The sequence below is a fragment of the Delphinapterus leucas genome, chromosome 2 (assembly GCF_059928025.1).
Source record: "Delphinapterus leucas isolate spDelLeu-1000000601 "Yukka" chromosome 2, BTC_Dleu_Yukka2, whole genome shotgun sequence".
Taxonomy (NCBI): Eukaryota; Metazoa; Chordata; class Mammalia; order Artiodactyla; family Monodontidae; genus Delphinapterus; species Delphinapterus leucas.
In genome coordinates this window covers 140,546,586-140,573,814 of record NC_143130.1, presented here as the reverse complement: position 1 = coordinate 140,573,814, position 27,229 = coordinate 140,546,586, and the positions used below count along the sequence as shown (strand labels likewise).

The 27,229-nt window shown below is 36.2% G+C and overlaps 2 protein-coding genes across 4 annotated transcripts in view; one reads left to right on the top strand and one right to left on the bottom strand.

Annotated features, from left to right (window-relative positions):
- The window catches only part of LOC111173101 (uncharacterized), a 161,045-nt gene that overhangs the window by 820 nt on the left and 132,996 nt on the right, over window positions 1-27,229 (top strand). For both annotated transcript variants that reach the window (XM_089907778.1, XM_089907779.1), the window contains exon 1: window positions 1-27,166. This exon is cut by the window's left edge and continues 820 nt beyond it. In XM_089907778.1, coding sequence (XP_089763904.1) covers window positions 26,640-26,984 — 345 coding nt within the window. In that variant the 5' untranslated portion in view covers window positions 1-26,639 and the 3' untranslated portion in view covers window positions 26,985-27,166. The remainder of the gene's footprint in view (window positions 27,167-27,229) is intronic.
- PCNX4 (pecanex 4) overlaps window positions 1-27,229 on the bottom strand; it is a 43,035-nt gene extending 15,806 nt beyond the window's left edge. Inside the window, exons 1-8 of one of the 2 annotated variants that reach the window (XM_022570444.3) lie at window positions 26,458-27,229; window positions 15,827-16,571; window positions 10,435-10,614; window positions 9,831-10,345; window positions 9,482-9,582; window positions 9,234-9,356; window positions 4,633-4,993; window positions 1,982-2,085 (exon numbers count right to left, since the gene is read on the bottom strand). In XM_022570444.3, the coding sequence (XP_022426152.2) occupies window positions 1,982-2,085; window positions 4,633-4,993; window positions 9,234-9,356; window positions 9,482-9,582; window positions 9,831-10,345; window positions 10,435-10,614; window positions 15,827-16,515 (2,073 nt within the window). In that variant the 5' untranslated portion in view covers window positions 16,516-16,571; window positions 26,458-27,229. The remainder of the gene's footprint in view (window positions 1-1,981; window positions 2,086-4,632; window positions 4,994-9,233; window positions 9,357-9,481; window positions 9,583-9,830; window positions 10,346-10,434; window positions 10,615-15,826; window positions 16,572-26,457) is intronic. The other variant, XM_022570445.3, reaches the window with a different exon arrangement.

Genomic DNA, 27,229 nt, shown 5'->3' with positions numbered 1-27,229 from the left:
CTTGTGTCCGGAAAAATGAAAAAGAAAGAAAAAAAGACTGCCACCTAAAAGTATATCTTTATATCATATATTTCATGCAGCATAAAAGATCAATAAAAGGACCCACATTATTAGGTATTATAAAACTGTACCATTAAAAAAATAGAACTAAATTAAGCAATGAAAATGTCCTCCATATTCTGCATGATTTTTTGCCTTCTCCTACTTGTACATGTTAGACTAGAGCAGTAGTTCTCAAACTTTAGGTGAGTCAGAATCACTGGAAGGCTTGTTAAAACACAGACTGCTGGGCACCCCCCCCCAGAGTTTCTGATTCAGTAGGTCTGGGGTGAGGCCTAAGAATTTCCATTTCTAAAAAGTTCCCAGGACATGTTAAAATTACTAATCTGGAGAACTGCATTTTGAGAACCACTGGACTAAAGGAACAGCTTTTTAGTCACCAGCAATTTTATCCAATCCGCATTAAGACAAAAAAATTCATTCATTCACTACTCATTCAACAAATATTTATTAAGGGCCTACTATGTGCCAGGCTCTGTTCCAGGGGCTCAGGATATATTCTCCAAATAAAAACAGAGATCCTTGCTCTTGCAACATTTATATTAGAGAGTGGAGGAACACAGGTAATCAACAAGAAAATTAATAAGTAAATTACATAGTTTGGTAGAAGGTGTAAGTGTTATGAAAATAGAGAAAAAGTAAAGCAAGCAAGGAGGATTGGAAGTGCAGGCAGGAATGGGAGTGGGTATTCAATTTTAAATAGGATGCCCACAGTAGACCTCATTGGGAAGGTGACATTTGAGCAAAGCCTTAAAGGTGGTGATGGAGTTAGCTGTGTGGCTGTCTGAGGAAGAGTGCTCCAGGCAGAGGGAACAGCCAGTATGCCGGAGTAGAGTGAGATGGTTAAGGAGCAGATGAGACCAAATAGGGAGCCTGACCCTTTAGGGCCTTGGCTTTTACTCTGAACAAAAGAAGATATTCACTGTAGGATTTTGAGTAGGGAAGTGACATGATCTGACTTAGATTTTAAAGATCATTCTGGTTGATAATAGGCTGTAGGGGGCCAGAGGCAGAAGCGGAGAGACCAATTAGGAAGTGATTGTAGCTATCCAGGAAAGAAATGAAGGTGGCTGAAAGTAGGGTGGTGAGAAGTGGTGGGATACAGGATATGACTTAAAGGCAGAGCCAACAGGATTTCTTGTTGGATTGGATATGCGGTATAGAAGTAAACAAGGAGTCAAATATCACTGGACTAAAGCCCAAATGTTTTTGATCTGAGCCACTAGAGGATGGAGTTGTCAGCAAGGACTGGGGCAGTCTGATATTAACAGGTCAAGGAAAGAGAAGGAACCATCAAAGGAGACTGTCAAGGATTAATCCATGAAACAAGTGAAGAGATGAACTCTGTCAAATTCTGCTGACAGGTCAAGAACGGGTCTGAGAATCAATCCTTGGATTTAGCAATGCCACAGCCACTGGAGATCTTGACAACAGCGGTTTTTACTAGAGTAATAGGTAATAGGGTCAAAAACCTAGAGTAAGTTGAAGAGAAAAATGGAAGAAATGAAATTGGAGACATGATTATAAGTGACTCTAATAAGGCATTTTGCTCTGAAAGGAGAAAAACAGTATTAGCAGGTAAGGGCAGTGGGGTCAAAAGAAGTTTTTTATATTAAGTTGAGAATGCTTATATGATATAGGAGCAAAGAAAATATTACTGAGTCACCTTTTTGAGATGCTCAACTAGATAGGGATAAAAAGAATAAGACTGGATAAAAAAGGGGCAAGTGTATTTTGTTACTATGCTCTATCATACAGTCAACACTAGTCTATCAATATGTGCATATTGAAATACACTTTAACAATCCTAAGTGTTTTCACAAGCAAAAAAATACTCTTCCAAAGTGAGCTGTTAATTCTTTGATGTGTGCATAACAAAATTTTTACACATGTACTAGAGAGGTTTCAAATGCACATTGACCTTAATGTTAATACAGCAATAAGTATAGCCACATTCTAGAATCATTATCCATATTAAACGATCCTGAAAACGGCCCAAGTAATGAGACCCAGGTAAGAGGAGACCTAAAACAAATTAGAAAAAAAAAGTAAGTAATTGTTAAAGCTTGTTTTATTTTGCCACATGAATCTTTAAAATTAATAACACACTTGGAACTAATTAATAATTCTTTCTACCCTCTTCTTAGGTCAAGAATACAAACAACTATCCACTGCATATCAGGAGGCATTAAATTAAGCTCTTTACAGGAACAGTTGGAAGAGAAAATCTACAGGTGATAATTTATAAGAATTAAGAATATATCTTCCAGAAAAACAACAAATTAGAACCTGTTATGTAAAACCCTAAATACATATTAAATATATTAGGAAAATATATTAAATATATAAAAGCCAACTTCACATTAATGATTTAAAACATTTTGGACATTTTTATATACATGCCTATAAATTTGTGGTGTTAAAAATTTACATAAAATGCTATCTACCACACTGTACAAATACTCTTAAAACTTAGTTTTTCTCTCAACATTGTCTCTGAGACATTATATATCGACTACAAAGCTCCTTCACTGTAACTATACTGAGAATTCATTGTACAAATATAGCTGAATTTAAATATTCATTTCCCTGATAACATTTCAGATGTTTTCCAATTTTTCACTATTATAAATAATGCTGTATAAATTATCTTTGTACAATGTATTACGTAGAAAGAGTTAACATAGCAGAAATAACTGCTGTCTGTTGAAAGACCTGCTTACAAAGTTGGCCCTTGGCTGGAAACTGGGAACTTGTATTTCAAAAGAGCTCTCACCACCCTACCTGATAAACAGTCCCGCATTGTGCCTAAACTGTCTGTGCAAAGAATACAGTTTATACTGAGCACTTGCTTTCCTTTTGGGAGTCTGAAATTTTGGTATTTGGTAGGCAGCGGGTGCCTACATGACCAGCCCTCAATATAAGCCTTAGGCATTGAGTCTCAAATAAGCTTCCCCAGTAGTCAACATATCACACATACTGTCACAACAAGGCGCTGGGGAATTAAGCACGTTTTGTGTAACTCCACTGGGAAAGGATGCCTGGAAGCTTTCACCCAGTCTCTCACCCCATGTGACTTTTCCTTTGCTGTATTTGTTCTGCATCCTTTTACTATACTAAGTCTTAGCTATGAGCACAACTATATGCTGTCCTATGTGTCCCCCTAGAAAATCATCAAATTTGGGAATGGTCTTGGGGACCCTCAAGACACACGTCCAAGAGTTTCTCTAGAATTGCAATCACTGGATCATGGAATCTAAAACTGGAATTCCTAGGCCATGGGATATGTAAATCTTTACTACAGACTATTAAGTTTACTCTTCAAGGTAGCTGTATGAATTTACACATTCCCTTTCAACAGGGTTTGAGAGTTCCTGTTCCCAACTCCCTAGCCAATACTTGTTAATGTCAGACTTTTTTTATATTTTTGTCAATCAGATGTGTGTGAAATGTTACCTCACTGTTTTCTGTTTTTCTCCCAGGAAATACTTTACAACACACTTACTGGTTGAATATAATTGATTTGATAATAACGTATAATTTCTACCTTATTACTAAGGTATTTATTATTTCAGATGTGAGTTTAACGTTACAGGCATTTTAAAAAGTGGCACTGCACTATATAATAAAAATTAATTGGAACTGTATGAAAGTATTAAAAGTGTAGAATATTTCCTATAACGAAAATGATTATTCATAAAAAATTTGTATTACAAAAATAAAATTTTTCCTAAATTATCTCACATAATAGATAATTAGAAAAGTTCAACCCAAATAAACATTTCATTAAAATTCTAATTTTAAATTGCTACTCTCTGCCAGGGGAGTCAGTCTGCTAGGAAGTCACTGGACATACCTAAAACAAGTTCAGGGGCTAAAGCATACAGTAGGAGACAACACATTATTGTCATCGGCTTGTACTTTATCTAAAACCAACCTTGAGAAGTACAATATAGCTGAATTTACAGTTAGTGTATGATGAAATTATAAAATTATCACAAAATTATAATATTAGCTCATTCTCATCAAAAATCTTGCTAATATTCGTACAGCACTTCATTTTGGGAGGTTACTGATCACTGACCAAAGCTTTTATGTTACCTTACCCTCTAACCTTGTCAGACAAGTTGCTAGACATTAACTAATAAGATACAAGCAGACTCCTTTAAGTTCTTCAATCTGATATTTATATAATGCTAGTTTTCACTCTTTATGGGCCTAAGCTGTTACATCTACTTGACATGAACTCATTAAAATTCATGAAAATTTTGGGATAAGGTGTTTTCATGTTTCATAGGGGGACTATAACTTGATTTTAGTCAAGAAAATGTTTTTTAAAAATTGTCAAATCACCTAAATGAAATTTTCACTTCATATTTTTATTTTATAACTTTATTTCCCTCAAAATAACGAGTAGGAGATATACTTCCTCATATTTAGTCTTTCTGCCTGCACATCAAAGTATTAGAATCTGTATAACAGCTGGATCAAAAGACTGTTTTTCTGTGTGTTCATTTTTTTGTACTTTAAATACATTTGTGAGGATTTCTTAAGCACAACCCATTTACTTACCTAAACTTCCAGCTGCCAGTGCAGACTGCAGGGCAGTGTTCAAACTCGGGACCATCTGGTAGTAGTACACTGTATCTGCACACACACAGGCTGTGGTACCCACAACTCCTGGCCAACTCTGAACAGGTCGAGGAAACCCCACCAAGAACAAAGGAAGGGTGAAGAGGGGCAGTAAGGGAGAAGAGAGTAGTGCAGAAAAAACTATGAAGACCAACACAAATGGAGAGAAGACAATGTTGAGTACACATAAAGTGGTGGTTGATTTTCTACGTTTTTTCTCTGTCCATGACGCCAAGAGTACGGTCACAGCAAACTGCAATTTAGAGATGAATTGAATCAGACGATCACGCATGATACCAACCTGCAGAGACATAAAAATGAAGTTTTTATTCTTAAATACCTTTCATAAATTTTCAAGATCATATAAGAAAAACAGTATAATTTTATTACTTGAGAAAATAGCCCTTACATGAGATCCTTTGTTATAATTTTCTCCAATCTCACAATTAATAAATGAGACTACATTTTTAAGTTCCAGCTCTCTTAAAAAAAAAGTAGTACTAAAGAGAACACTGTGCTATGTCTATCTTAAGGTTGATTAAGCTTTGCATTACATGCTTGTTAAGTCATGAGAACTAGCAGTAGTAAACAGTTAAGCAACTATCCTTAATTTATCCTTATTTTAGAGAATATTTTACAGATTAAAAAACAGACATCATGCCATAAGACAAACCTCAATAGTCTGAAATCATACTAAGTGTATTCATACGAATCATGAAAAGTATGTTCTTCAATCAAAACTGAATTAAATCAACAATAGAAAGAAATCTGGAAATTAAAAGACAAATTCCTAAATAACCAACAGGTCAAAGAAGAAATCACAAGATAAACAAGAAAACATTTTCAGATGAATGAAACACACACCAAAACTTGTGATACGGCAAACCCAGTCCTCAGAGGGAAATTTATAGCTACAAATGAAAGAGCAGAAAGATCTTAAACCAATAACCTAATCTTCCACCTTAGGAAACTAGAAAACAAAGAGCAACTAAATCTCAAGTAAGCAGAGGTAAGGAAATAATAAAGATTGGAGTGGAAATTAATAAAACAGAGAATAGAAAAATAATAGAGAAAAATCAATGAAACCAAAAGCTGTTTTTTTGAGATCAGCAAAACTGACAAACCTTTAGCCAGACTGACCAAGAAAAATACATAGAAGACTCAAATTACTAAAATCAGGAAGGAAAGAGATAACATTGCCAGCAATCTTACAGAACAAAATAAAAAGAATTATAAGAGAATATTATGAACAACGATATGCCAATAAATTAGATCACTTAGATGAAACTGACAACTTCCTAGAAAAAGACATAAATTACTGAAACCAACTCAAGAAGAAATAGAAAATCTGAATATACCTATAACAAGTAGAGAAACTGAATTAACAATTTAAAAGCTACCCAAAGAGAAAAGCTGAGGCCCAGATGGCTTCCATACTACAAAATACTACATAGTACAGAATATTTTAAGATACATACTGAATACTAGAAACATTCAAGATTATTGATATGAAATTCCCAACTCATTCTATGAGGTCACTGCTATTCTGATATCTAAACGAAAGATACGAAAAGAAAGCCACAAATATATACATCAGACAAAAATTCTCAACAAAACACTAGCCAACTGAATCCTGCAACATAAAGACAAGACTATACACCAAGACTGAGTGAGATTTATTACAGGAATGCAAGATTGGTTTAACAACTGAAAATCAATATATTACACCACGTTAGTAGATTAAAAAACCAAAACCACATGACTATTTCAATCGACAGAGAAGAGGCAAAATCCAACACCCTCCAGGATAAAAAAGTTTAACTAGGAATAGAAGCAGGAATGGTAAAAGACAGACATCAACTTAATGAAGAAAGACTGAATGCTTTCCTCATTAAGATATCCACTCTTACCTCTTCTATTCAACATTATACTGGACGTTCTAGCCAGGGCAATTAGGTAAGAAAAAGAAATGAAAGACATCCAGATTGGAAAGGAATGGAAAGGAAGAAGTAAAACTATCTTTACTATATCTAATTTGCAGATGACATGATCTCATATACAGAATATCCTAAGAAATCCACTAAAAATCTATTAGAAACAATAAAACATTTCAGTGAGGTTTCAGGATATAAGATTAACATTAACTAATCAATTGCAGTTTATACTTGAGCAATAAACAACCCAAAAAATTAAGAAAACAATCTACTTATAATATCATCAAAAAGAATAAAATACTTAGGAATAATATTTAATAAAACTGTAAGACTTGTACACTGAAAACTACAAAACAATGTTGACATAAAGAAGATATGAATAAACATGAAGACATGTCATGTAGATGAATGGGAAGAATTAACATTTCTAAGACAGCAACGAAGCCAAATCTAGCCTCTGTATCCCGACACTGAATTGAATCTCGGAGACAAGAGTTTTGGGTGAAGTAGAATAGTTTTATTGCTTTGCCAGACAAAGGGGGCCACAACGGGTTAATGTGTTCAAAACTGTGTGTCCCAAACCTGGGGGTGGCGGTGGTGGAGGTGGGGTGAGGAGTTTTATAGTCAAGGGGAGCAGGGTTGCTGGTAAGGATCAGGGTGCCTTGCTGCATTCCTTCAATCAAAAGATTATCTGGCATCAGGTGATGATGGGCAAACTGTGACCTTCTCTGGAATGAAGAGTGCTTCTTCAAGTAGTTAACACCTTCCATTTGGTGGGGGTTTTAGTTCTGCAGAAGAGCTCAAAGTTATTGTTATGTGTATCCCTTGAGCGGGAACCAGGACCCTGCTCCTAAGGCTGCACTATTGTTTCTTGACTGCTCCTCACTTGTCTCTCCATCCTCTCCCTTCCCCGATTAGCAACTGTTTGAACCTGCCCTTTGGAACTCAGGGAAGGGGACACAGAAAGGTTTTTGTGCCCAGGAGCCCCACAGGGTCCTGCTCGGTTTCAGCAATATTCCCCAAATATTATCTACAGATCTAAGGCAATCCCTATCAAAGTCTCAGGTGCCTTTTTGAAAAACTTGAAAAGCCAAAACCAATATTTCTATGGTAACACAAAGGTACCAGAATAGTCTAAACAATCTTGAAAAAGAACAACAAAGTCATAACATTCACACTTCCCAATTTTAAAACCTACTACAAAGCTACTGTAATCAAGACAGTGTAGTACTGGCATAAGGATAGACATATAGATGAATGGAAAAAAGAATAAGAGCCCAGAAATAAACCCTTACATTTGTTTGATTTCTGGCAGGGTGCCAAGAAAAGTCATTGAGGGAAGAATAGCTTTTTCAATAAATTATGCTGAAACCATTGTACATCCATATACAAAAGAATGGATTTGGAATCCTACCTCATAACATATACAAAAATTAACTCCGAGTAGATCATAGACCCAAATGTAAGAGGTAAAACTATAAAACTCTTAGAAGAAAACATAGCAAATCTTTACGATCTTGAATAGGCAGTGTTTATTAGATATGACACCAAAAATACAAGCAACAAAAGAAAAAAATAGATAGATTGAATTTCATCAAAATTAAAACTTTTTTGCTTCAAGGGACATTATCAAGAAAGCTAAAGACAACCTACAGAATGGGAGAAAAATTTTGCTTGTCATATATCTGTCAAGGAACTTGTATCCAGAATATATAAAGAACTCTTAAACTTAACAGTAAGAAGTCAAGTAGCCCAGGTAAAAATGGGCAAAGAAGTTGAACAGACATTTCCCCAAAAACATACACATAGGGCCAATAAACATATGTAAAGATGAATCATTAGTATTCAGAGAAATGCAGTATCAAAATCATGAAAAGACCCATGACAATGCTATAATGAAAAAGTCAGACAACAACTGTCGGTGAGAATGTAGAGAAATTAGAATCCTCATGCACTGCTGGTGAGAATGTAAAATGGTGCAATCACTTTAGAAAAATGTTTGGCAATACCTTGAAGTGTTAAGACATAAAGTTCGTGTGTAACTGAAATTCCAGTCCTAGGTAAACATACCTGACAGAAACGAACTCACATGTCCATATAAAAACTTGTACTTGAATGTTCATAGCAGCATTAGTCATAACAGTCAAAAAGTGGCGACAACCTAAATATCTATCATTTAATGAATGAATCAACTAAATGTGATATATCCATACAATGGAATATTTTTCAGCAATAAAAAAGAATAAAATACTGATACATGCTACAACATGGATGAATCTTGAAAACATTAAAAGAAGCCAGATGCAAAAGACAACATACTGTATAATCATATTCATGTGAAATGTCCAGAATTGGCAAATCCTTAGAGACAGAAAGTAGATTAATGGTTGCTGGGGCTGGAGTAGGGAGTAGATGAGATGGAGAGCAGAATGGAAATGACTATTAATGTGTATGAGGTTTCTTTTTGGGATGTTGTAAATATTCTAAAATTAGATTGTGGTGATGGCTGCAAAGTTCTGAATATACACCGCAGAACTTTACACTTTAAGTGAATGATTTTATGGTATATGAAATACATCTCATTAAAGCTGTTAAAAATATATTTACCAGTAAGAGTCTGATTCCTGTATCCAAATTTCGGTTCCACCATATGTCTGTATTGGAGATCAACAAGTGCACTGATGATACAATGACTGTCTCCAATAAAGCATTTTCTGTATTCTGCCATACCTGCAGTACACAAATTTACCACTTTATTAGGCAGAATTTGGTAATCTAAGTAAACTGTTAGAGTAAACAAAATCATAATTAAATTTGGGAATAGGAAAATACTATTAAGTGCATATTAGCATTACCATTCTAAAAGCTCTTGTGAATCCAATGGAGACAGACACAGAGTGGAGTCCTTGTAAGGAACTGTCCAATGAAAGAAATGCTATCATAGCAAAAGGTGACACTAAGGCAAACAAGAAAAGAGACAAATTTAATGAAGGCAAAATAACCCCTTCTACCATATTTTATTTTGGCCTATGAGTATTTTTATGAGCACATTTAAGCAATGAGCTAAAAAAACCAATAAATAAACCAAAACATAAAAGAATAAACACTTGTATGCAGTATAACATTATACAAATACAGAAATTCCATAATATTTTTGTACACTTCCTAGATAAAACACAAGTTTATTAATATTTGTCTTCCTACCTAGATTTATCAAAATCCGTCTGACAACACCAATCTTCATGAGCTTTGTTTGCTTCTCTAGGAATAAAGTCACAGTCTGCACATGCTTTGGATAGATAGGGTTCCGGAAAATTCCAAATATATAGACACTTTGAATTTCTTTAAGTATCCATAGTATTATAAATAATATCATCAAAATATAGCCAACAATAGCCTGGGGACTGTTTTTGGAATTCTGTGAGAAACCAGCAAAGTGATGCAACAAACCAGTTTCTAAGAGAGCCAAGACTAATACAATGCTGTAGAAAAGGTATTCCTTCCAAGCAAACTGTTTTTCCAAACCGTTGGGTAAAGCCTTAGATTTGGTTCCAACTCTGTGTCCGGTCACACTGTGTTTGAAGCCAAAAACAATCTCACTTAGGTTAAGACTCAGTAAGAATCCAAGTCCAGTCATGAAAAGAACCACACCAACAGTGCTGGGAATGAAATATGATGTTACAGCTGTTCCAGTAGAAATGATGAACATTATTAACAACCTGCAGAGGGGAAAAAAAAGATCTGCTTGAAAAGAAAAAATGTTCTTTGAGAATAAATTACATATCACTTTAATATTTAAAATAATTACCGTAGGTGGGTTGACATAGATGAGCCTCCAAGGCCAAACTCTAAAACCTGCTCCATTGCCCATAAGAAAAGTGCATCAGGTGGGGGTAGGGTCCCGAGTGCCCACAGAAAGGGTAAAAATATAAACAAGATGTGTAAAATCTGATTAATTTGTTCTAGAACTGGTATATTTACCATAAACCTACAATAAAAAGAAAATATTTAAATCATACAAAACAATAAATAGAAGATCTTTAAAGGAAAAACAAAACACATACACCTCCCTCTATACCCCACCTCTGCCCTGAAACAAAAGAATATTTACAGGAAGGTCCTAATCCCAAATTGCAAAAGATCAAAAACATAAATTGTGACCACTGTCCTTCCTCTATACCAGCAAGTACTCAATTATATACAAGTTTAGTACAGGACGAAAATATTTCTCCCTTAAATCTTTAAATTACATTGGCTGCAATTCCACCAGTGATTCTATAGAGTTTAAAAATTTTTAATTTAAAATTGCAAGCAACCCTGGGAAAGCCAAAGCCTTCCTGCTGTTCATATCTTAGTAGCTAGCAAAGAGAGTAAGCTCTTCTCTTTTTCGTACTCTCTCCTGTACTGTCTTGCTCCCAGGTCCTGGAATTTGAAATCAGTATATTTAAAATCAGAGGTCAGCAACGTTAGGTTATGAACATGTCTCTGGGTTAGCTTGGGAATTTAACAAACATATAATATTGTTTCTATTTTGTATAAACAGTGGTATGGATTTGAGAACACAAACTTGTACAACACAGTCTCATAAATTAGTAAAGGCTTCTATCTTAACTGGAGGAACTGGTTTTTGGTACAGCACTTACCAGTTAAACGTAACATTATCAAATTGTTTCAAATAATTTAGCAAAAACTTTAAAGCACAGAGGAATAAACATTATCAATATGTTACTAAGTTTTTGGAATAAGGTTAGCCAAACACCTTGCCTGGAAGCCAACAACGCTGTAGTACTTATGGAGTTCCAAAGACAACTTTCAAAAGAGAAAACTAAATCTCAAAACTTATAGCATAATAACTGTACTTGAATATCTGAGCTGCTAGGAATCAAAGTCAAGGAGAAAGCCAACTAACATTTATACACTTAAGTGTATGTTAATAGCCGAGAAGCAAATGCATAGCAACTATGATTATAATAATGGTATAATGTGCTTCCTTACACAGATATCAGGACGATGCCAGCTAATGCACTCTGCTTCATAATGTATGTCCTTCAAATTTTTATAAGCAGAGAGAATTAACGAACACAAGGTTAACAATGTGATGCTAAATTAGAGGATACTTTCTGTAGTGTAGTTTTAAAAAAAAATTCATTTCATTCTGAGAAGAAAACACTCCAGTAACAAAAAAGAAAATCAAACCACACACAATAAGCCACAGGAAGGTCAAGGAAAACATGTAGATTTGTACAGTTTTTTTGTTTTGTTTTGTTTTTTTAAAGACAACACTTCTCTTGCTAACATATTCAAGGAAAGGATAATTTGTGTAAAAATAATGTATACTTAGGAAATATGTTATCCAAGTTCTATTTTACCCCCCAATCTCTTTTTGTTCTTAAACAAGCAATAGTACAGAAAAGTGTTTATACACAAAGATAGCACAATATAAGAATACATAATTGAAATAACCAAACATTGTGATTACTTTCCTGTGTGTATGACTCAGGATGATCAAACAGATGATTACCGTGGTTCTTTTATAACAGAAAAATGTTTAAATCCTAAAATTTCTGATAACATTACAGTAATTTTCTAGAGCAAAAAAATCTAAGCCCACAAGAAAAAACTGTTTTTCTAATAACCATAAAAATATTTCAAATTCTGTACACTAAGATCCACATGCCCAGAAAAAGATGTTCCTAATATGTAGTGGCTAAGATGATATAAACATGCATCATTCATTCAAACAGTTCCTGAGAGTCTATGAACTAAGCACTGAAGGTTTCACACTTGTCTTTGATAAAAATGCATAGAAAAAGTCATTTAAAATTATTAATATACAACTGTACTAGGCAGACTAAAGAATGCAGGAAGAGAAAAGATCACTACACTGTAGGGCTTGTCTCTTCAACTTTCACATTCTCTGAAAGAATATTAAGATACAACTTGACATATCTGACAACTCTCCAAATTCGAATAGAGTACACATTTTATACAGTATTTATATGCAGTATCACACCTACTACTGCATAAAGAACATCTTGATTATTATTTTGTTAATAAGAAGATAAAATTTTTCTAAAATTGAAATGGGAGGTAATTTTTCTATATAAACTTCATATTTTCTTTAAAAATAGGTTCGAGGACTGCCTCTTTTATAGTTGAAAAAATCTTTTTATAATCATTAAACTGTAAACATTAAAACTGTATATTAAATCCAACTTGAATATAGTAAAAAAAAACATTTTATGCTCTTTTACTGAGAAATGAAAAATGAGTAGTCAAGGTAACCAAATTATAAATTAACTGAGATTTTTAAAAAGATTAAAAGAACCTAGGGCATCATTTAAATGCAAAGATGTTTTATAGCAGGTAATTTCTGATATCAGAAATGGCACAGTGAGATAGTAACTCAATAATTTATATTCTGAAAATAAGAATGTTATAAATCTTTCAAAAGGGGTCAAATGTATACATATACATTTAAACTCAATTTTATTGCTAATTTTTCAAAATCAAGTTTTTAATTGTAATATATTTTATAGTTAGTAAATGGTTGTGGTACTAAGAAATCAATTACAATAGAATTTCCATAAATTAACTCTCCTCTTACAATATTTGATTAGGTGAAGAACTACAAGGGTATAGTGTTCTTTGGTCCATAAATGTAGCACAATTAGAAGAGGTTAAGAGTTAAGGAATAGCAGAAATCTAAGAATCGGTCAGTTTCAGTACACAAACTGGCTATATATTTTTAAATGCCGTCTTCTTTTGGGCTACCATAACAAAGTACCATAGACTAGGTGGCTCAAACAATAGAAATTTATTTCTCACAATCTGAGATCAGGGTGCCATTACGATTGGGTTCGGATGAGAACTCTCTTCCTGGCTTGCAGAGAGCCAACTTCTCACTGTATTCTCACATAGTGGAGAAAGAGAGAGAGATGGAACTCTCTGGTGTCTCTTCTTATAAGGGCACCAATTCCATCAGGAACTAGGGCCATGCTGATGACCTAATTACCTCCCAAAGACCCTCTCAAAATATCACTACATTGGGGGTTACGGCTTCAACAGAAAAATTTTGAAGAGACACACACATTCAGTCCGTAACATTCCACCCTGATCTCCCAAATTCATGTTCTTCTTACATGCAAAATCCATTCATTCCTTCCCAACAGCCACAAAATTCTTAACTCATTCCAGCATCAACTCTAAAGTCCATCCTGAGGCAAAATCCTCTCCAGCTGTGAACCTGTGAAACCAGAAATGCTTTGTGCTTCCAAAACACAGTGGTGGGGCCGGCAAAGGACGGACATCCCATTCCAAAAGGGAGAAACAGGAAAGAAGGGGTGATAGGTCCCCAAAAAAGTCCAACATCTGGCAAGGCAAATTCCATTAGATTTTAAGGTTGTAGAATAATCCTCTTTTGTTTCATACTCTGCCCTCCAGGCCCCCAGGGCAGCAACATCACCCAAAAAGTTCTAGGTGAGGGTACCACCCCAAGAGCTCTGCAGGGTAGTACCAGCCCCAAGGCTTCCAGAAGAGGCTTTCTAGCTTGTTGAAACCTGATAATCTCTGAATCACTTTTCGGATCATTTGGTGCTTAAGAAAAGCACCATGTTCACCATCAAATAGCTCTAATATCCCTGTCCTGTCAAATTTAATAACTTTAATAGCCTTCATCCATTACATCTTTAGTTCAAACTGGAAGTGTTTCTGCTCTTATAATCCCAGAAACTCTTCACTGAGCGACAGTCCAGCCACACCCCTGCTGTTCCCTTCAGAACATGCTTTCTCATTTTTTGCAATATGGATAGACTGAAAATTTCCCAAATCTTCAAGTTCTGGTTCCATTTTGTTTAGCAATTGCTTCTTCAATTCATCTCTCTCCTTTTATATTTTACTATAAGCAGTCAGGAGAAATCAAGCTGTTCATTCAACACTTTGCTTAGAAATCTCCTCGGCTATATATCCAAATGTATCACTCTCAATTTCTACCTTTCACAAAATATTAGAAAATGATTCAGCTAAGTTCTTTGCCACTTTATAACTAGGATCGCCCTCTCCTCCAGTTTCCAATAACATGCTCTCACTGCTGTCTTGAGACTTCACCAGAATTACCTTTAATGTCCACATTTCTAGCACACACTTCAAAACTCTTCCAGCCTCTACCCATTACCCAATTCCAAAGCCACTTCTACACTTTTAGGTATTTGTTATGGGAGCACCCATCTTCTTGGTATCCAAATCTTAGCCAGCTCATAATCAAATACCATAGTCGGGTGACTTAAACAACAGAAATTTATTTCTCACAGACCTGGAGTCTGGAAGTCTGAGATTAGAGTGCCACCATGATCAGGGTATGGTGAAAACTCTCTTTCTGGCTTGAAGACAGCTGCCTTCTCGTTTCATCTTCATATGTTGGAGGGAGAAATCAGGCTCTTTAGTGTGTCTTCCTATAAGGGTACTAATCCCATCATAGCAGGGCCCCACCCTCATTATCCTAATTAGCTCCCAAAGACCCCATCTCCAAATATCACCACATTGGGGGTTAAGGATTTAATATATGAATGGGGGTGGTACAAACACTCAGTCCATAAAGCGGTGCCTGTACATTTCTACCTGTGATAGAGAAAGCTGCACTCTATAGGAACAGAGAAAGAAATGTCAGATTTAGAAAAGGCAAGCAAAAGAAGTCATCAAATAATTTTGTTTAAAATTGCTATTTTCTATTTTTCTTCCATAGCAAATTGATTTAAAAAAATCAATACTCTATATAATTACTATAACAAAATTAAATAAGTTATTCTATTCATCTTAAATCCACTCAATCTGTGCATTAACATTTATGTGTATAAATTCTCTATTTTCCCTTCACAGGAAAGTTCCATCTCATTTCACAGGTTTCACCCAGGCTATCTTACAGATTCATAGCTCCTTATTTAATGTAAAACACAGGATTGAAATTTTGCTTATTTATCTTATCTTATAAAGGGTTTTCTTTTTACTCTTCAACAAGATTTAATTACTGCTTTAGGATGAATGTTTAACAAAGATTAGTCCTATGAGATTATTCATCAAAACAACCTATCACCCAATGGTTTGGTGACTTTTAATTCATAGATTCTTTTCTTTTAATACTAAGGAGAGTGCTCTTACTATGTATGCTTAAAAATAAGGTTATAAAGTATTTGATAACTTATTACCTGTGTGCAAGATCTATAGAAACAAAGAAAAAAATATAAAGAGGTCTCATAAGAGGAGTGATTTCATAAGTATCCTGGGTTTGGAAAGTTGCAGTCTCTGTAGCTGTGTTTACAATTAATGAATATTCTCCTATACACAGTGTCATCCATCCAAAGAAAAATAGTAGAACAGTGCCTCCTGCACTGCTATACAGCAGGGTTATTCTATTCGGAAGCAAATACCATGTTCCAAGACCACACACTAAGCCAGCAAGAACAGAATGAAAAACGGTATTGGCTGTATGTTTTTTGCCAGGAATTAGAAATTTGATGGTCTCAGCACCAGCACAACTTGTAAATTCATGTTCATCTTCCTCTGCTAAGATATCTGTGGTCAGCATTCTTTCCACTGTCACCCATCTGCTTCTGGCGTATAAACTTGTGAACTGGATGACAAATGCAGTGAAAAGCATTAGTCCACCTGAAAGTGCTGCTGTATAATAGTCTTCCAGGATGCCTAACTGGTACAAAAGTGTTCCTATTCCACCCAAAACCCATGGCATCAAAAAAAGGATAATCTGATTAACATATATGTAAGGAGGGGCACAATAGCCTAAATTGAGTCGAGGGCCTCCAAGAACAGTCTGTGGAAAGCGCTTCAGAAAGAAGTCCTGTTTGTAATCATTCAGCAGAGGCACATCTGGACTCATCCTTCTGACTCAGGATTATTCTGAAAGTCACATCCTTTTCTGTAACACAGCAGTCTCTAAGAAAAAGAAAAAAAAACTATTTGAAAATATCATACTTAAAACATGAGGGAGAAAAATCCCATATTTCCATTAGTTAGTTCCCTAGTGCAGGATTTGTAACTTCACTTCTCTAGCTCCTTCCCATTGCCTGACACATACTTGGCACAAAACAAATAGTTGCTAAGTACTTTTTTTTTAATTTGGAAAAAAGTCATATTCACTATTAATTTACCTGGAACTTAGATAAACTTGGAATTTCAGATTTTGAGGTCAAAGGAAAGTTCAAAAAGCCAGTACTCTCAACTCAAATCTACTAGTGGTTTAACCGATCATTTCCCTGAGTGCTTCTGTTGTTTGTTTCTTAACTTTTCTATTACAAGGGTGAGCAAAATTTTTCTATAAAGGGTCAAATAGTAAATATTTTTCTGTTACAATGACTCAACCCAGCTGTTGTTGCAGAAAAGCAGCCATAGATAAGTGGATATTAGTAGCTGTCTTCCAATATAACTTTACAGTATTTATATACAAACAGGCTATGGGCCAGATTAGCCTGTGGGCCATAGTTTGCCAACCCCTGCTCTATAAAATAAGGATATTCTCTATAATTCCTTTGAATTGAAATGGAAATAGAAGTGGAAAATAGAAATACTAAGTGTTAGTCACATCACTTAACAATTATAGTAAACTTTTCTGATAATTCAAAAAGTCAAACCCTGCTAAAATAGTAGCATTTCAATAAAAAGCCACTGGCAGCTCAACATGCAGTAGGAAGGACAATGAACTGGAAACCAAAGGACTCCAAGAGTCAGATTACATGCTTATTATTAAGCATATTATTACTATGTTACCACACGCAAACCACTTCATGCCTCAATTTTTAGTCTCTCTTTCTCTTGTCAGTTTCCAAAAATCTACCAGAACTAGCAAAACATGAAATAATAAAAGGACCCATATATGCTTTAGTCTAGATTATTTTCATTTAAGGGCCATAAAAAACTAAGAATCAAATAATATGGATTCTGTTCTCTTCAACTTTCCCTTTTCCTGTTTCTGAAAAACAGTTGCCTGTTAACAAGATCAGCTAGTGAAGCATTACCTCAGGGGTCATATACTAAGTTAGAAATGAAAAATTAAGTTTAAAGCCATCTTCATAAGGACAGACATATAGACCAATAGAATAGAATAAAGCGTCCAGAAATAAATCCTCACATATACATTCAAATATTTGACAAGGTTGCCAAGATCATTCAATGAGGAAAGAACAGTCTGCAAAAAATGGTGCTGGGAAAACTGGGTGTCCACATGCAAAAGGATGAAGTTAGATCCTTACCTAACACCATATACAAAAGGTAACTCAAAATGGATCAAGAGCTTTAAAGTATAAGACCTAAAACAACAACACTCTTAAAAGAAAACATAGGACAAAGCTTCTGATATTGGATGTGGCAATGATTTCTTGGGTATGACACCAAAGGTACAGGTAACAAAAGAAATAGACAAAATGGACTTCACAAAAATTAAATCATGTGCATCAAAAGACACTATCAACAGAGTCAAACGACAATTAACAGAATGGGAGAAAAAAATAAGTTGTGAATATCCAGGATATATAAAGACCTCCTAAAACTCAACAACAGAAACACAAACAATCTAATTCAAAAACTGGCAAAGAACTTGAACAGACATTTCTATAAAGAAGATGTATAAATGGCAATAAGTACATGAAAAGATGCTCAACATCACTAATCATTAAGGAAATGCAAATCAAAATATAATGAGATAACACTTCATGTTCATTAGGATAGCTACTATCAAAAAAAAAAACAAAACCCAGAAAATAAGTGTTGCCAAGGATGTGGAAAAATTGGAACCCTGTGCACTGATGGTAGGAAGGTAAAATGGTACAGTTGCTGTGGAAAACAGTATGGTAGTTCCTCAAAACATTAAAAATTGAATTACCATATGATCTAAGAATTCCACTTCTTGATATATACTACAAAGAATTGAAAGCAGGGTATCAAAGAAATAATCTGTATACTCACGTTTACAGCAGCATTATTCACAATAATTAAAAGGTGGAAGCAAACCAAGTGTTCATCAAAGGATGAATAAATAAGCAAAATTTAGTATATACAATGGAATATTATTCACCCTTAAAAAGGAAGGAAATCCTGCAAATTGCTATATCATGGGTGAAACTTTAGGACATTATGCATAGTGAAATAAGCCAGTCACCATAAGACAAATACTATATAAATCTACAAGGTACTTAGAGTAGTCAAAATCACAGACAGAAAGCAGAATAGCGGTTGCCATGGGCTGAGGGGAGAGGAGAATGGGTCGTTACTGTTTAATTGGTATAGAGTTTTACAAGATGAAAAGAATCACTGGGAGAGACAGTGATGATGCCTGCACAACAATGTGAATGCACTGAGTATCACTGAACTGTACACTTAGAAGTGGTCAAGATGGTAAATTTTATGTTCTGTGTGTTTTACCACACACAAAAAATTTAAAGCCATCTTAAAGTAACCTTTCTTCCTATCAGTTTAAAAGAGTCTTTCTGCAAGTCACTTCTACCCAACCAACATCAGCCATGGAGGGAGCTTTTGGGTATCACAAAAGGTGTTTTGGTCATCACTAAGAATTACTACCTTAGAGCACCTCTTGCTATATTTTTGGGAAATTCTTTATACTGTAAATGTTTATCGTCTTATATCTTCCAGCTACTAGCCTTAGCTCTATATAGAAAGTCATAGCTTTTACTCACATGACAGCCCTGCAAGTACTCACAAAATAACAGAATCACAGGGCCAGATGGAACCTTAACGGTTGATCGTTTAACCTCAGGAAATGAAAAGATTGCCTCCCTCCCCTCTGAATGAGCATATCTCCTGTACCGATGTCAGTGATGTCAGTGTATTGTGCTGATATGCTTGTTCAGTACAAGCCATAGGTAAGTAAGGACATGCTCCTATGAGTGTGGGTAAAGATTCTGATTTCAATTACCTATGGATGATACTATCAGACAGGTAATCGAGCTTGGATGGCTGGCCTGAGCATTTTGAAGAATCTAGATGTACCTGAAATTTCCCCAGGGAGTTAGGTAAAAGCTGACCCCTCCTTCTCCACTGAGGCAAGTGAGGAACAAGGTGAGATGGCTCGCTGGGAAAGGAAGCCAGAAATCGAAGATATCTTATAAACTAGATTATCTAGCTGCATGTTACTACCCATATTCATTAACCTTTTAGTACTTCTGAGTCTTTTGTAAATTTAGTTTAAATGTTCACCCATTTGATGGAATACTCTGTGATTATATTCCAAACAGTGGAATATTCTCAAGATCTACTGTTGATTTGGAAACATGGAAAGATGCCCACAATATACTGCAAAGTACAATAAACACACTGATGATCCCATTTGTATTAGAAAAAAAAAGTACACACACTTGTCCGTATACATGGTTATTCGGTGTGTATAAGTGTGAAAAATTTCAAAAGTCATACTCACTAGGCTGTGTTTGTGTGTATTTTACATATAACATTTTGACACCTCTTTAAAGTACCAAATATCCTCTAGAACTCTCAACCTATGCCCTGTAAACACATCCTGTGGCCTTCTGGGTGCCTATGCTCATACCCTTTCCTTTGCCCAGGATGTCTTCTCCTTCCTTCCATAATTACTAATCTTAGTCAACTTTCAAGATTCAGTCTAATCCATACTGAAAATTTTGCAGAGCACTTAGACCAAACTATGCCTCTCTCCTATCTGTGTATCAAAAACATTGCTTGTTCATAGTACTCATCTTGTAACATGTATCAACAGAGGGCATTTCTTGTATTGTTCACCTCTTTACATGTTATCTTTTCAAATGTTTTTCTTTTCTCTGCTATTATTTGTGGGTAAGGGCCAAATCTTGAGATACTTCTGATTCTCCATAATATTTAGTAAAATACTGTACCTTGGCACAGAAAGGCATGTATTTAGTACATTACTGGCATAGCTTAAGTAAGATGATTAAAGTTGGACAACATTAAATATTGTTGTTAAAAGGGAAGTTGGATGTTATTTACTGTTTTTGAAAACTTCTTCCAGCATATCCTGCCCCATTCAAAACAGTAAACCCATAAACTCTTTATTCCCAGTTTTTAAATGTTTGGAAAGTATCTTCATTTATTTTTCTTATGGACTAAATAATGGCGTCTAATGATAGTACTATTGGCTCAGAGAAGATTTTGCCTAGAGCAGTATAGTATCCCAGTAATACTGGAGCAGGATGGGCCTGAGGGAGAAACATGGCTGGGTTTCTCCCATGGAGAAGGAAATGGCTAGAGGATTTTAACATGTGAGAAGTCCAATTTTAATTTGCTCCTTGTCTTATGCTACACTTTAATCTCCTTCATTACCAGGAAGGAGCAACTAGTTCTTACTGGGAGAGAAAAACAGGAAGAACGGCAGACACAAGAGGCAAAATAAGGCAGGAGCGATAATAAAGTGAGGGCGACGAAAAAGTATGAAGGGTATAAGTTCCCTCAAGAAGCCTTAGGAGAATGGGGGAGGACACTGGGATGGCGATTTATTTTAATGGAATATAAAAAGAAAGGCTGAAGGATACAGGATTGTTTGCCCTACAGAATGTTTTTTGAAAAGGTGTCTGTGGTCAAAGAAGTTTGAGAAACTATATACCAGACTGCAATCTTGAAGAGTCACAATGGATATCAGCATACTAAAGACTCTGAGACATCTTCAAGTTAAAAAAAATACCACTGCAAATCTGCTTAAAATATGTCATTTGAGATTTCCAAACTTATTTGTCCTTGGAACCCATTTTTCCCTTGATATCTAATAACAGATCATGTGTGCAGTGTTTTATGGAAACTGCTTTCAGAAATATCGGCCTGGGCTTCAATCACAACCTTAAAGATTTAGGTAGGTGAAGTAGAGTTAAAAAGATATACCAGTTAAGGAGGAATGTCATGAACAAAGGTACACAAGAAAAAAAATTATGGAAATTTGATAGCAAGTACATCAGGTTGTTTTTTCTAGTATTTTAAGGATAAAAGAGGATTACATGACAGATATTGTAAATTCATTTAGGCAAAAATTATGATAAATTGGTACTGTTTGACTTAAACTTTAATTACAGTTCCTGGAATAGTTCAAAAATATTTTATTTGTATGAAATGACAGTTACATTTCTATAGAGAGATCTTCTAAGTCCTAATCCAGATTAGTAGCGTGAAAAAATAAAATCAGAATAATTAAAACTAACTCCCTGGGGCTTCCCTGGTGGCGCAGTGGTTGAGAGTCTGCCTGCCGATGCAGGGGACACAGGTTCGTGCCCTGGTCCGGGAAGATCCCGCATGCCGCAGAGCGGCTGGGTCTGTGAGCCATGGCCGCTGAGCCTGCGCGTCCGGAGCCTGTGCTCCACAACGGGAGAGGCCACAGCAGTGAGAGGCCCGCGTACCACAAAAAAAAAAAAAAAAAACTAACTCCCTGAATGAGAATTTGGCATATGCTCTGAAAGACTGTTAAAGACAGATTGATGCATTTATATGGCTGCTACCTCCAACATGTTAAAATGAAAAATGGCTCAAGGCTTAGGGAAAAAAATTTTTAAGCTGTGAAAAGAGAACTTAAGGGATAAAGGTGGCATCACAATAATCATTTAGGCCATATGCTTTCTTCATATGCTACTCTGAAAGCAGGACAACAAAATAGCCATAGAAATGTTACTTTTTTTGGAATTTGAGCCACATTTCTTACCCATTATCCAAAAGGGTAGGAAACAGAGATCAATTTAGCAATGACCTAGAAAGGAGTACTTAGTTACCAAAACTTTAACTCAGTAACCATGCAGTATATCAGACTGAAAATCCCTTAAAACAAAGAAAGAGATAACAAAAAGTGGCAGTTTTGGGGGATTATACTGAATTTATAGTTCTCTAAATTTGGCAAAAAGAATTCCTAGAAATAGAAGTTTTAGCAATTGCCTGATTTTGGTTAGCAAAGGTTGCTTTTTTTTTTTTTAATCTAGCATATTTTTTTTATTGTTGGTTGATTTCATTCATTGAATCCACACATTTATTTTCTGTTCTGTTACGTTAGATTTTTTTTTTATGGCAAGGACACTTAACATATGATCTACCCTCTTAAATTTTCAAATGTACAATACAGTATTGTTAACTAGCAACACAATGTTGTACAGTAGATCTCTAGAACTTATTTATCTTGTATAACTAAAACTTGTTAAACATCAACTCTCCATTTATTCCTCCCCCAAGTGCCTGGCACATCATTCTACTCCCTGTTTCTAGGACTTGGATGATTTTAGATACCTCATGTAAGTGGAATCATGCAGTATTTGTCCTTCTATGATTGTCTTATTTCATTTACCATGTCTTAGGCTCATCCATGTTGTCACATATGGCAGGATTTCTTTCCTTTTCAGGGCTTACTAATATTCCATTTTATGTATACACTACATTTTCTTTATCCATTCATCAGCTGATGGACACTTGGTTTGCTTCCACTTTTTGGCTATTATGAATAATGCTTCAGTAAACATGAAAGTGCAAATATGTTGAAAGACCTTGCTTTCAATTCTTTTGGATAAATACCCAGAAGCAGAATTGCTGGATCACATGGCAGTTCTATTTTTAATTTTTCGAGGATTCCCCATACTGTTTTCAGTAGCACTGTGCTACTTCTGTGTGATGTACCATTTTGTATTCCCACCAACAGTAGGAAGCTTCCAATTTCTCCACATCCTCCCCAACACTTGTTATCTTTTGTTTTTTTATAACAGCTATCCTAACAGGTGTGAGGTGATATTGAATCCACACATATTTACTGAGCACTTCTGCACTGTACCTCAACTATAGTTTTGTTGTACTTTCAGGAAACTTATTATGTTTTAATATACTTGTCAAATTTTACTAAATCTGGCAAGATATGAAACAACTTAATTCTCAGTTACTCTGGATAGAAATCATCTGTCATCACCAGAACACATATATGTACTTTTTAGATAGCCAAGTACTAACTGTTGAGGGTACTAATAGGAATCTACAGATGCAAAGATAGTTACCCCTGTAATTATGAAAATACTCTATGGAATCTGAACCAAATGCTATGCCATGGATTAACAGCTAGATTCTTGAAGAGTCTTTTGAAAGACATTTGGTGCTTAAAGATGAAAAATACATTTCATGTTTTAGTTTATCGATTATATAGTAAGCACACTCCTCCCTTACCAGTAAAAGGAAAATCTACCCAAGTGCCTAAAAAGAACAAGGACGTTAACATCTCTTTGGCTATACAAAATGGTAATTTTTTAAATTCCAGATTTTGAACGGTCTTTCAATTTAAGAGTTTTCTGTAAATTCACAGGAATTGGTATGTAGGGAAAACTCTGACTGGATGGGAGGGGTGATTAGATAGCTCAAAGGATCTATTTATTGCAGATTATGTATTGGCAATGCTTCCCAGGTGGAATGATGAGTTGTTGGTTCTATGATTCACACTTCCCAAATGTACAACACTAGAACATGAACTGATAGCATTCCATTACTTACAGAAAACTAAGATGGTAGGAAATAGCCAAAGGTCACATCAGAGCATCATAAATGTGCAGCACTGCCAGTAATACTTCTGCTCCTATCCCAATCTACCCTTCCCACAGCTCACACATCTTAGCCATTATAAATTCAAATGGATTAATAAGCTCTTCCTTCAAAATCAAGTATCAGGCAAATGAAATCTACCACTCACATGAATTACCAGAAATAAATCAATATATTTTACAGAAAGTAAAATTGAGAACCTGTGATATTAAGTGACTGAACCAACACATCATGTCAGCTGGAAGAATACAGAGTTTTTCAATCACACCAAGCTACTGACATATGAAAGGAAAGTTTCTTTTATGAATTAAGAAATAGAAGGACAAGTTTGGAAAATGGGTTTTCCGAGGAAGGTGGACCTAAGAGAAATCTACAAATGTCAAAATAGGAAGCTTTTGTTAGCTAAGCCAGCGCGGCCATGGCAGGTAGGACTGCTTGATAAGACATAAACAAACACAAGTGAGGAAAGTGTCTAAAAGAAAAGGTTCTCACCATGAAGAAAGTGAAAACAACTCACAGAATGGGAGAAAATCATTGCAAAAAATATATATGTTAAGGGACTTATATCTAGAATATAGAAAAATCTCTTACAACTTAATAATGAAAAAACAAATAATTTAAAAATGGGCAAAGGATCTGAATTTCTCCAAAGATAATATACCAATGGCCAGTATAAGCACACAAAATGATGCTCAACAACATTACTCTTACAACTTAATAATGAAAAAACAAATAATTTAAAAATGGGCAAAGGATCTGAATTTCTCCAAAGATAATATACCAATGGCCAGTATAAGCACACAAAATGATGCTCAACAACATTACTCATTGGGGAAATGCAAACCAAAACCACAATGAGATATCACTTCAAATCCACTTGACTGGCCACCAGAAAGACAGACAATAACAAGTACTGCCGAGTTTATGGAGAAATCAGAACCCTCAAGTGATAATGTAAAATACTGCAGCTGCTTTGGAAACAGTCTAGCAGTTCCTCAAAAGGCTAAACATAGAGTTACCCTATGACCTAACAATTTCATTCCTAGGTATTTACCCAAGAGAAATGAAAACATAAGTCTACAAAAAAATTTGTACATGAACATTCATAGCAGAAATATTATTAATAGCCAAAAAATGGAAACAACATAAACGGCCATCAACAGATGAAATAAAATGTAATATATCCATACAATAGAATAGTAATAGACTATAAATGACATTGAATTACTGATGCATGCCACAACATAAATGAACCCTGAAAACAGAATGCTAAGTGGAAGAAGCCAATCACAAAAGGCTACATATTGTATAATTCAATTTATATGAATTGTCCAGGACCAGCAAATCTATAAAGACAGAAAACAGATTAGGGTATGCCTGGGCTGGTGGATACAGTGAGGACTGGGGGCAGGGAGAGTGACTGCTAAAGGGTACAGTGTTTCTTTTGGGAGTGATGAACATGTTTTAAAATTGAATTGTATGGAAAGTGAATTTTTATCTCAATAAAGTTCTTACAGAAGAAAAAGAAACAGAAAAAATCCCCAACGTGGTATTTTCTGTGGTGGTTAATAACTAGCAGGCATCTCTTTAAGTAGGAGATTTTAAAGCAATGGTCAGGTGCCCAAACAGTTGAATTACTAAAATGGCAACGTGTGAACTGGCTTTGGATGCTATGATAACGGTTTGGAAATTTGGCATAGGTGGTAGTAGACACTCAATAATATAAAGGATGGTCTTTGCCCTAAATGCAAGAATGAGCTAACAAAGGAAAAATCCACCTAATATTATACAGCTGAATAAGAGAGAAAATCAATTCAGAGGCCTGATAAGTGACTTCTGATGGAGTAGACTTCATTGAAGTAAATGTTGGCCCTTGATAAACAGCGGGCTGTGGAGAGAGGATGCAGATCAGTGGGGAAAGAGTTGTTCCTGTTCAGGGGTCCATGATTTGACCACTATGGGGCAAAAGGGGAGATAAAAGAGAGAATGAACACAGTAGTAAGGGGCATAGTGTGTAAACTTTATTGGGATAACAAAGCCATCCCTAAACTAAAACTGAAAGGGCCATTTTCCATTTCGCAAGTGTCTCTTAGAAATAAAATGCTAAAACTCAACGGGCTAACGCTGCCTTACGAAAGAAAATTAAAATCACACCAGATTGATGCCTCTAGCGACTGAGCTCATCTCACGTCTTAAAAAGTGCAATAATCACTCTGCACAGCCTTGGAAATTAAGGCTACCAAGAAGTTCCCAGGTGGGTGTCGGGGATCTAACGTACCTCGAGTCACCTGAAGGAAGAGGCGATGCGAAGGCATCCCGGGGACTGCGTTTTTGCAGGTAAACCCGTATAGGGCGCTCCCGCCGGGAGGCTGCCTGCGGTCCGAACGCGGAGGCAGAAGAGCTGTGGCGGCCGGGGCAACCAGCTTACCGCGGTGACGTCTCGACCCGCTCCCCGTTTCCATGGCTAACGTCAACTCCAGCGAGCGCCACCCGCCGCGGAACGGAGCTCGCGTGCTCTGGGGAGGGCCGGGCGCTCGGCTCGCCCCGCCCCTCAGCCTGAGGTCGCGTCTGGGCGTCCAGCCTCCGGCCCGCCAGGCGAGGCCGAGTGGAGGGAGAGGCGCGCTTCATCCGCTCCCAGGCCCGGGCCAACGCTCGCCTGGCCGAAAACCTTGGGAGTCGCTTGGGTTCCAGCCTCGCCTTGGGCCCAGACGCGGCGCCAGGGTTCGCAGCGTCAGGGTTCACAGCGTCAGCCCTGAACTTTCACCCGTGTCGCGCCCTTACGCAAGAGCGTCGTTGCCCTGGTGACGTGACGTTCCTCTGGGGTAGTGCTCTCTGGTGGAAAGAGGCGCGGCCGCCATTTTTAGAGCGTGAGGTACCCAGTGATCCGACTGACGAGTCCGGGCGTAGTGCGACTCCAACCGCTCAGGGTCCTGCGACGTAGATTAACCACAGCCGCACTTTGGCCGTCACCACCCAACACACCGACGGTAATAAATGCTTTTAAGCGATACTTCATACATATACGTGTTCGCTGTCGCCCCCTTATTGCA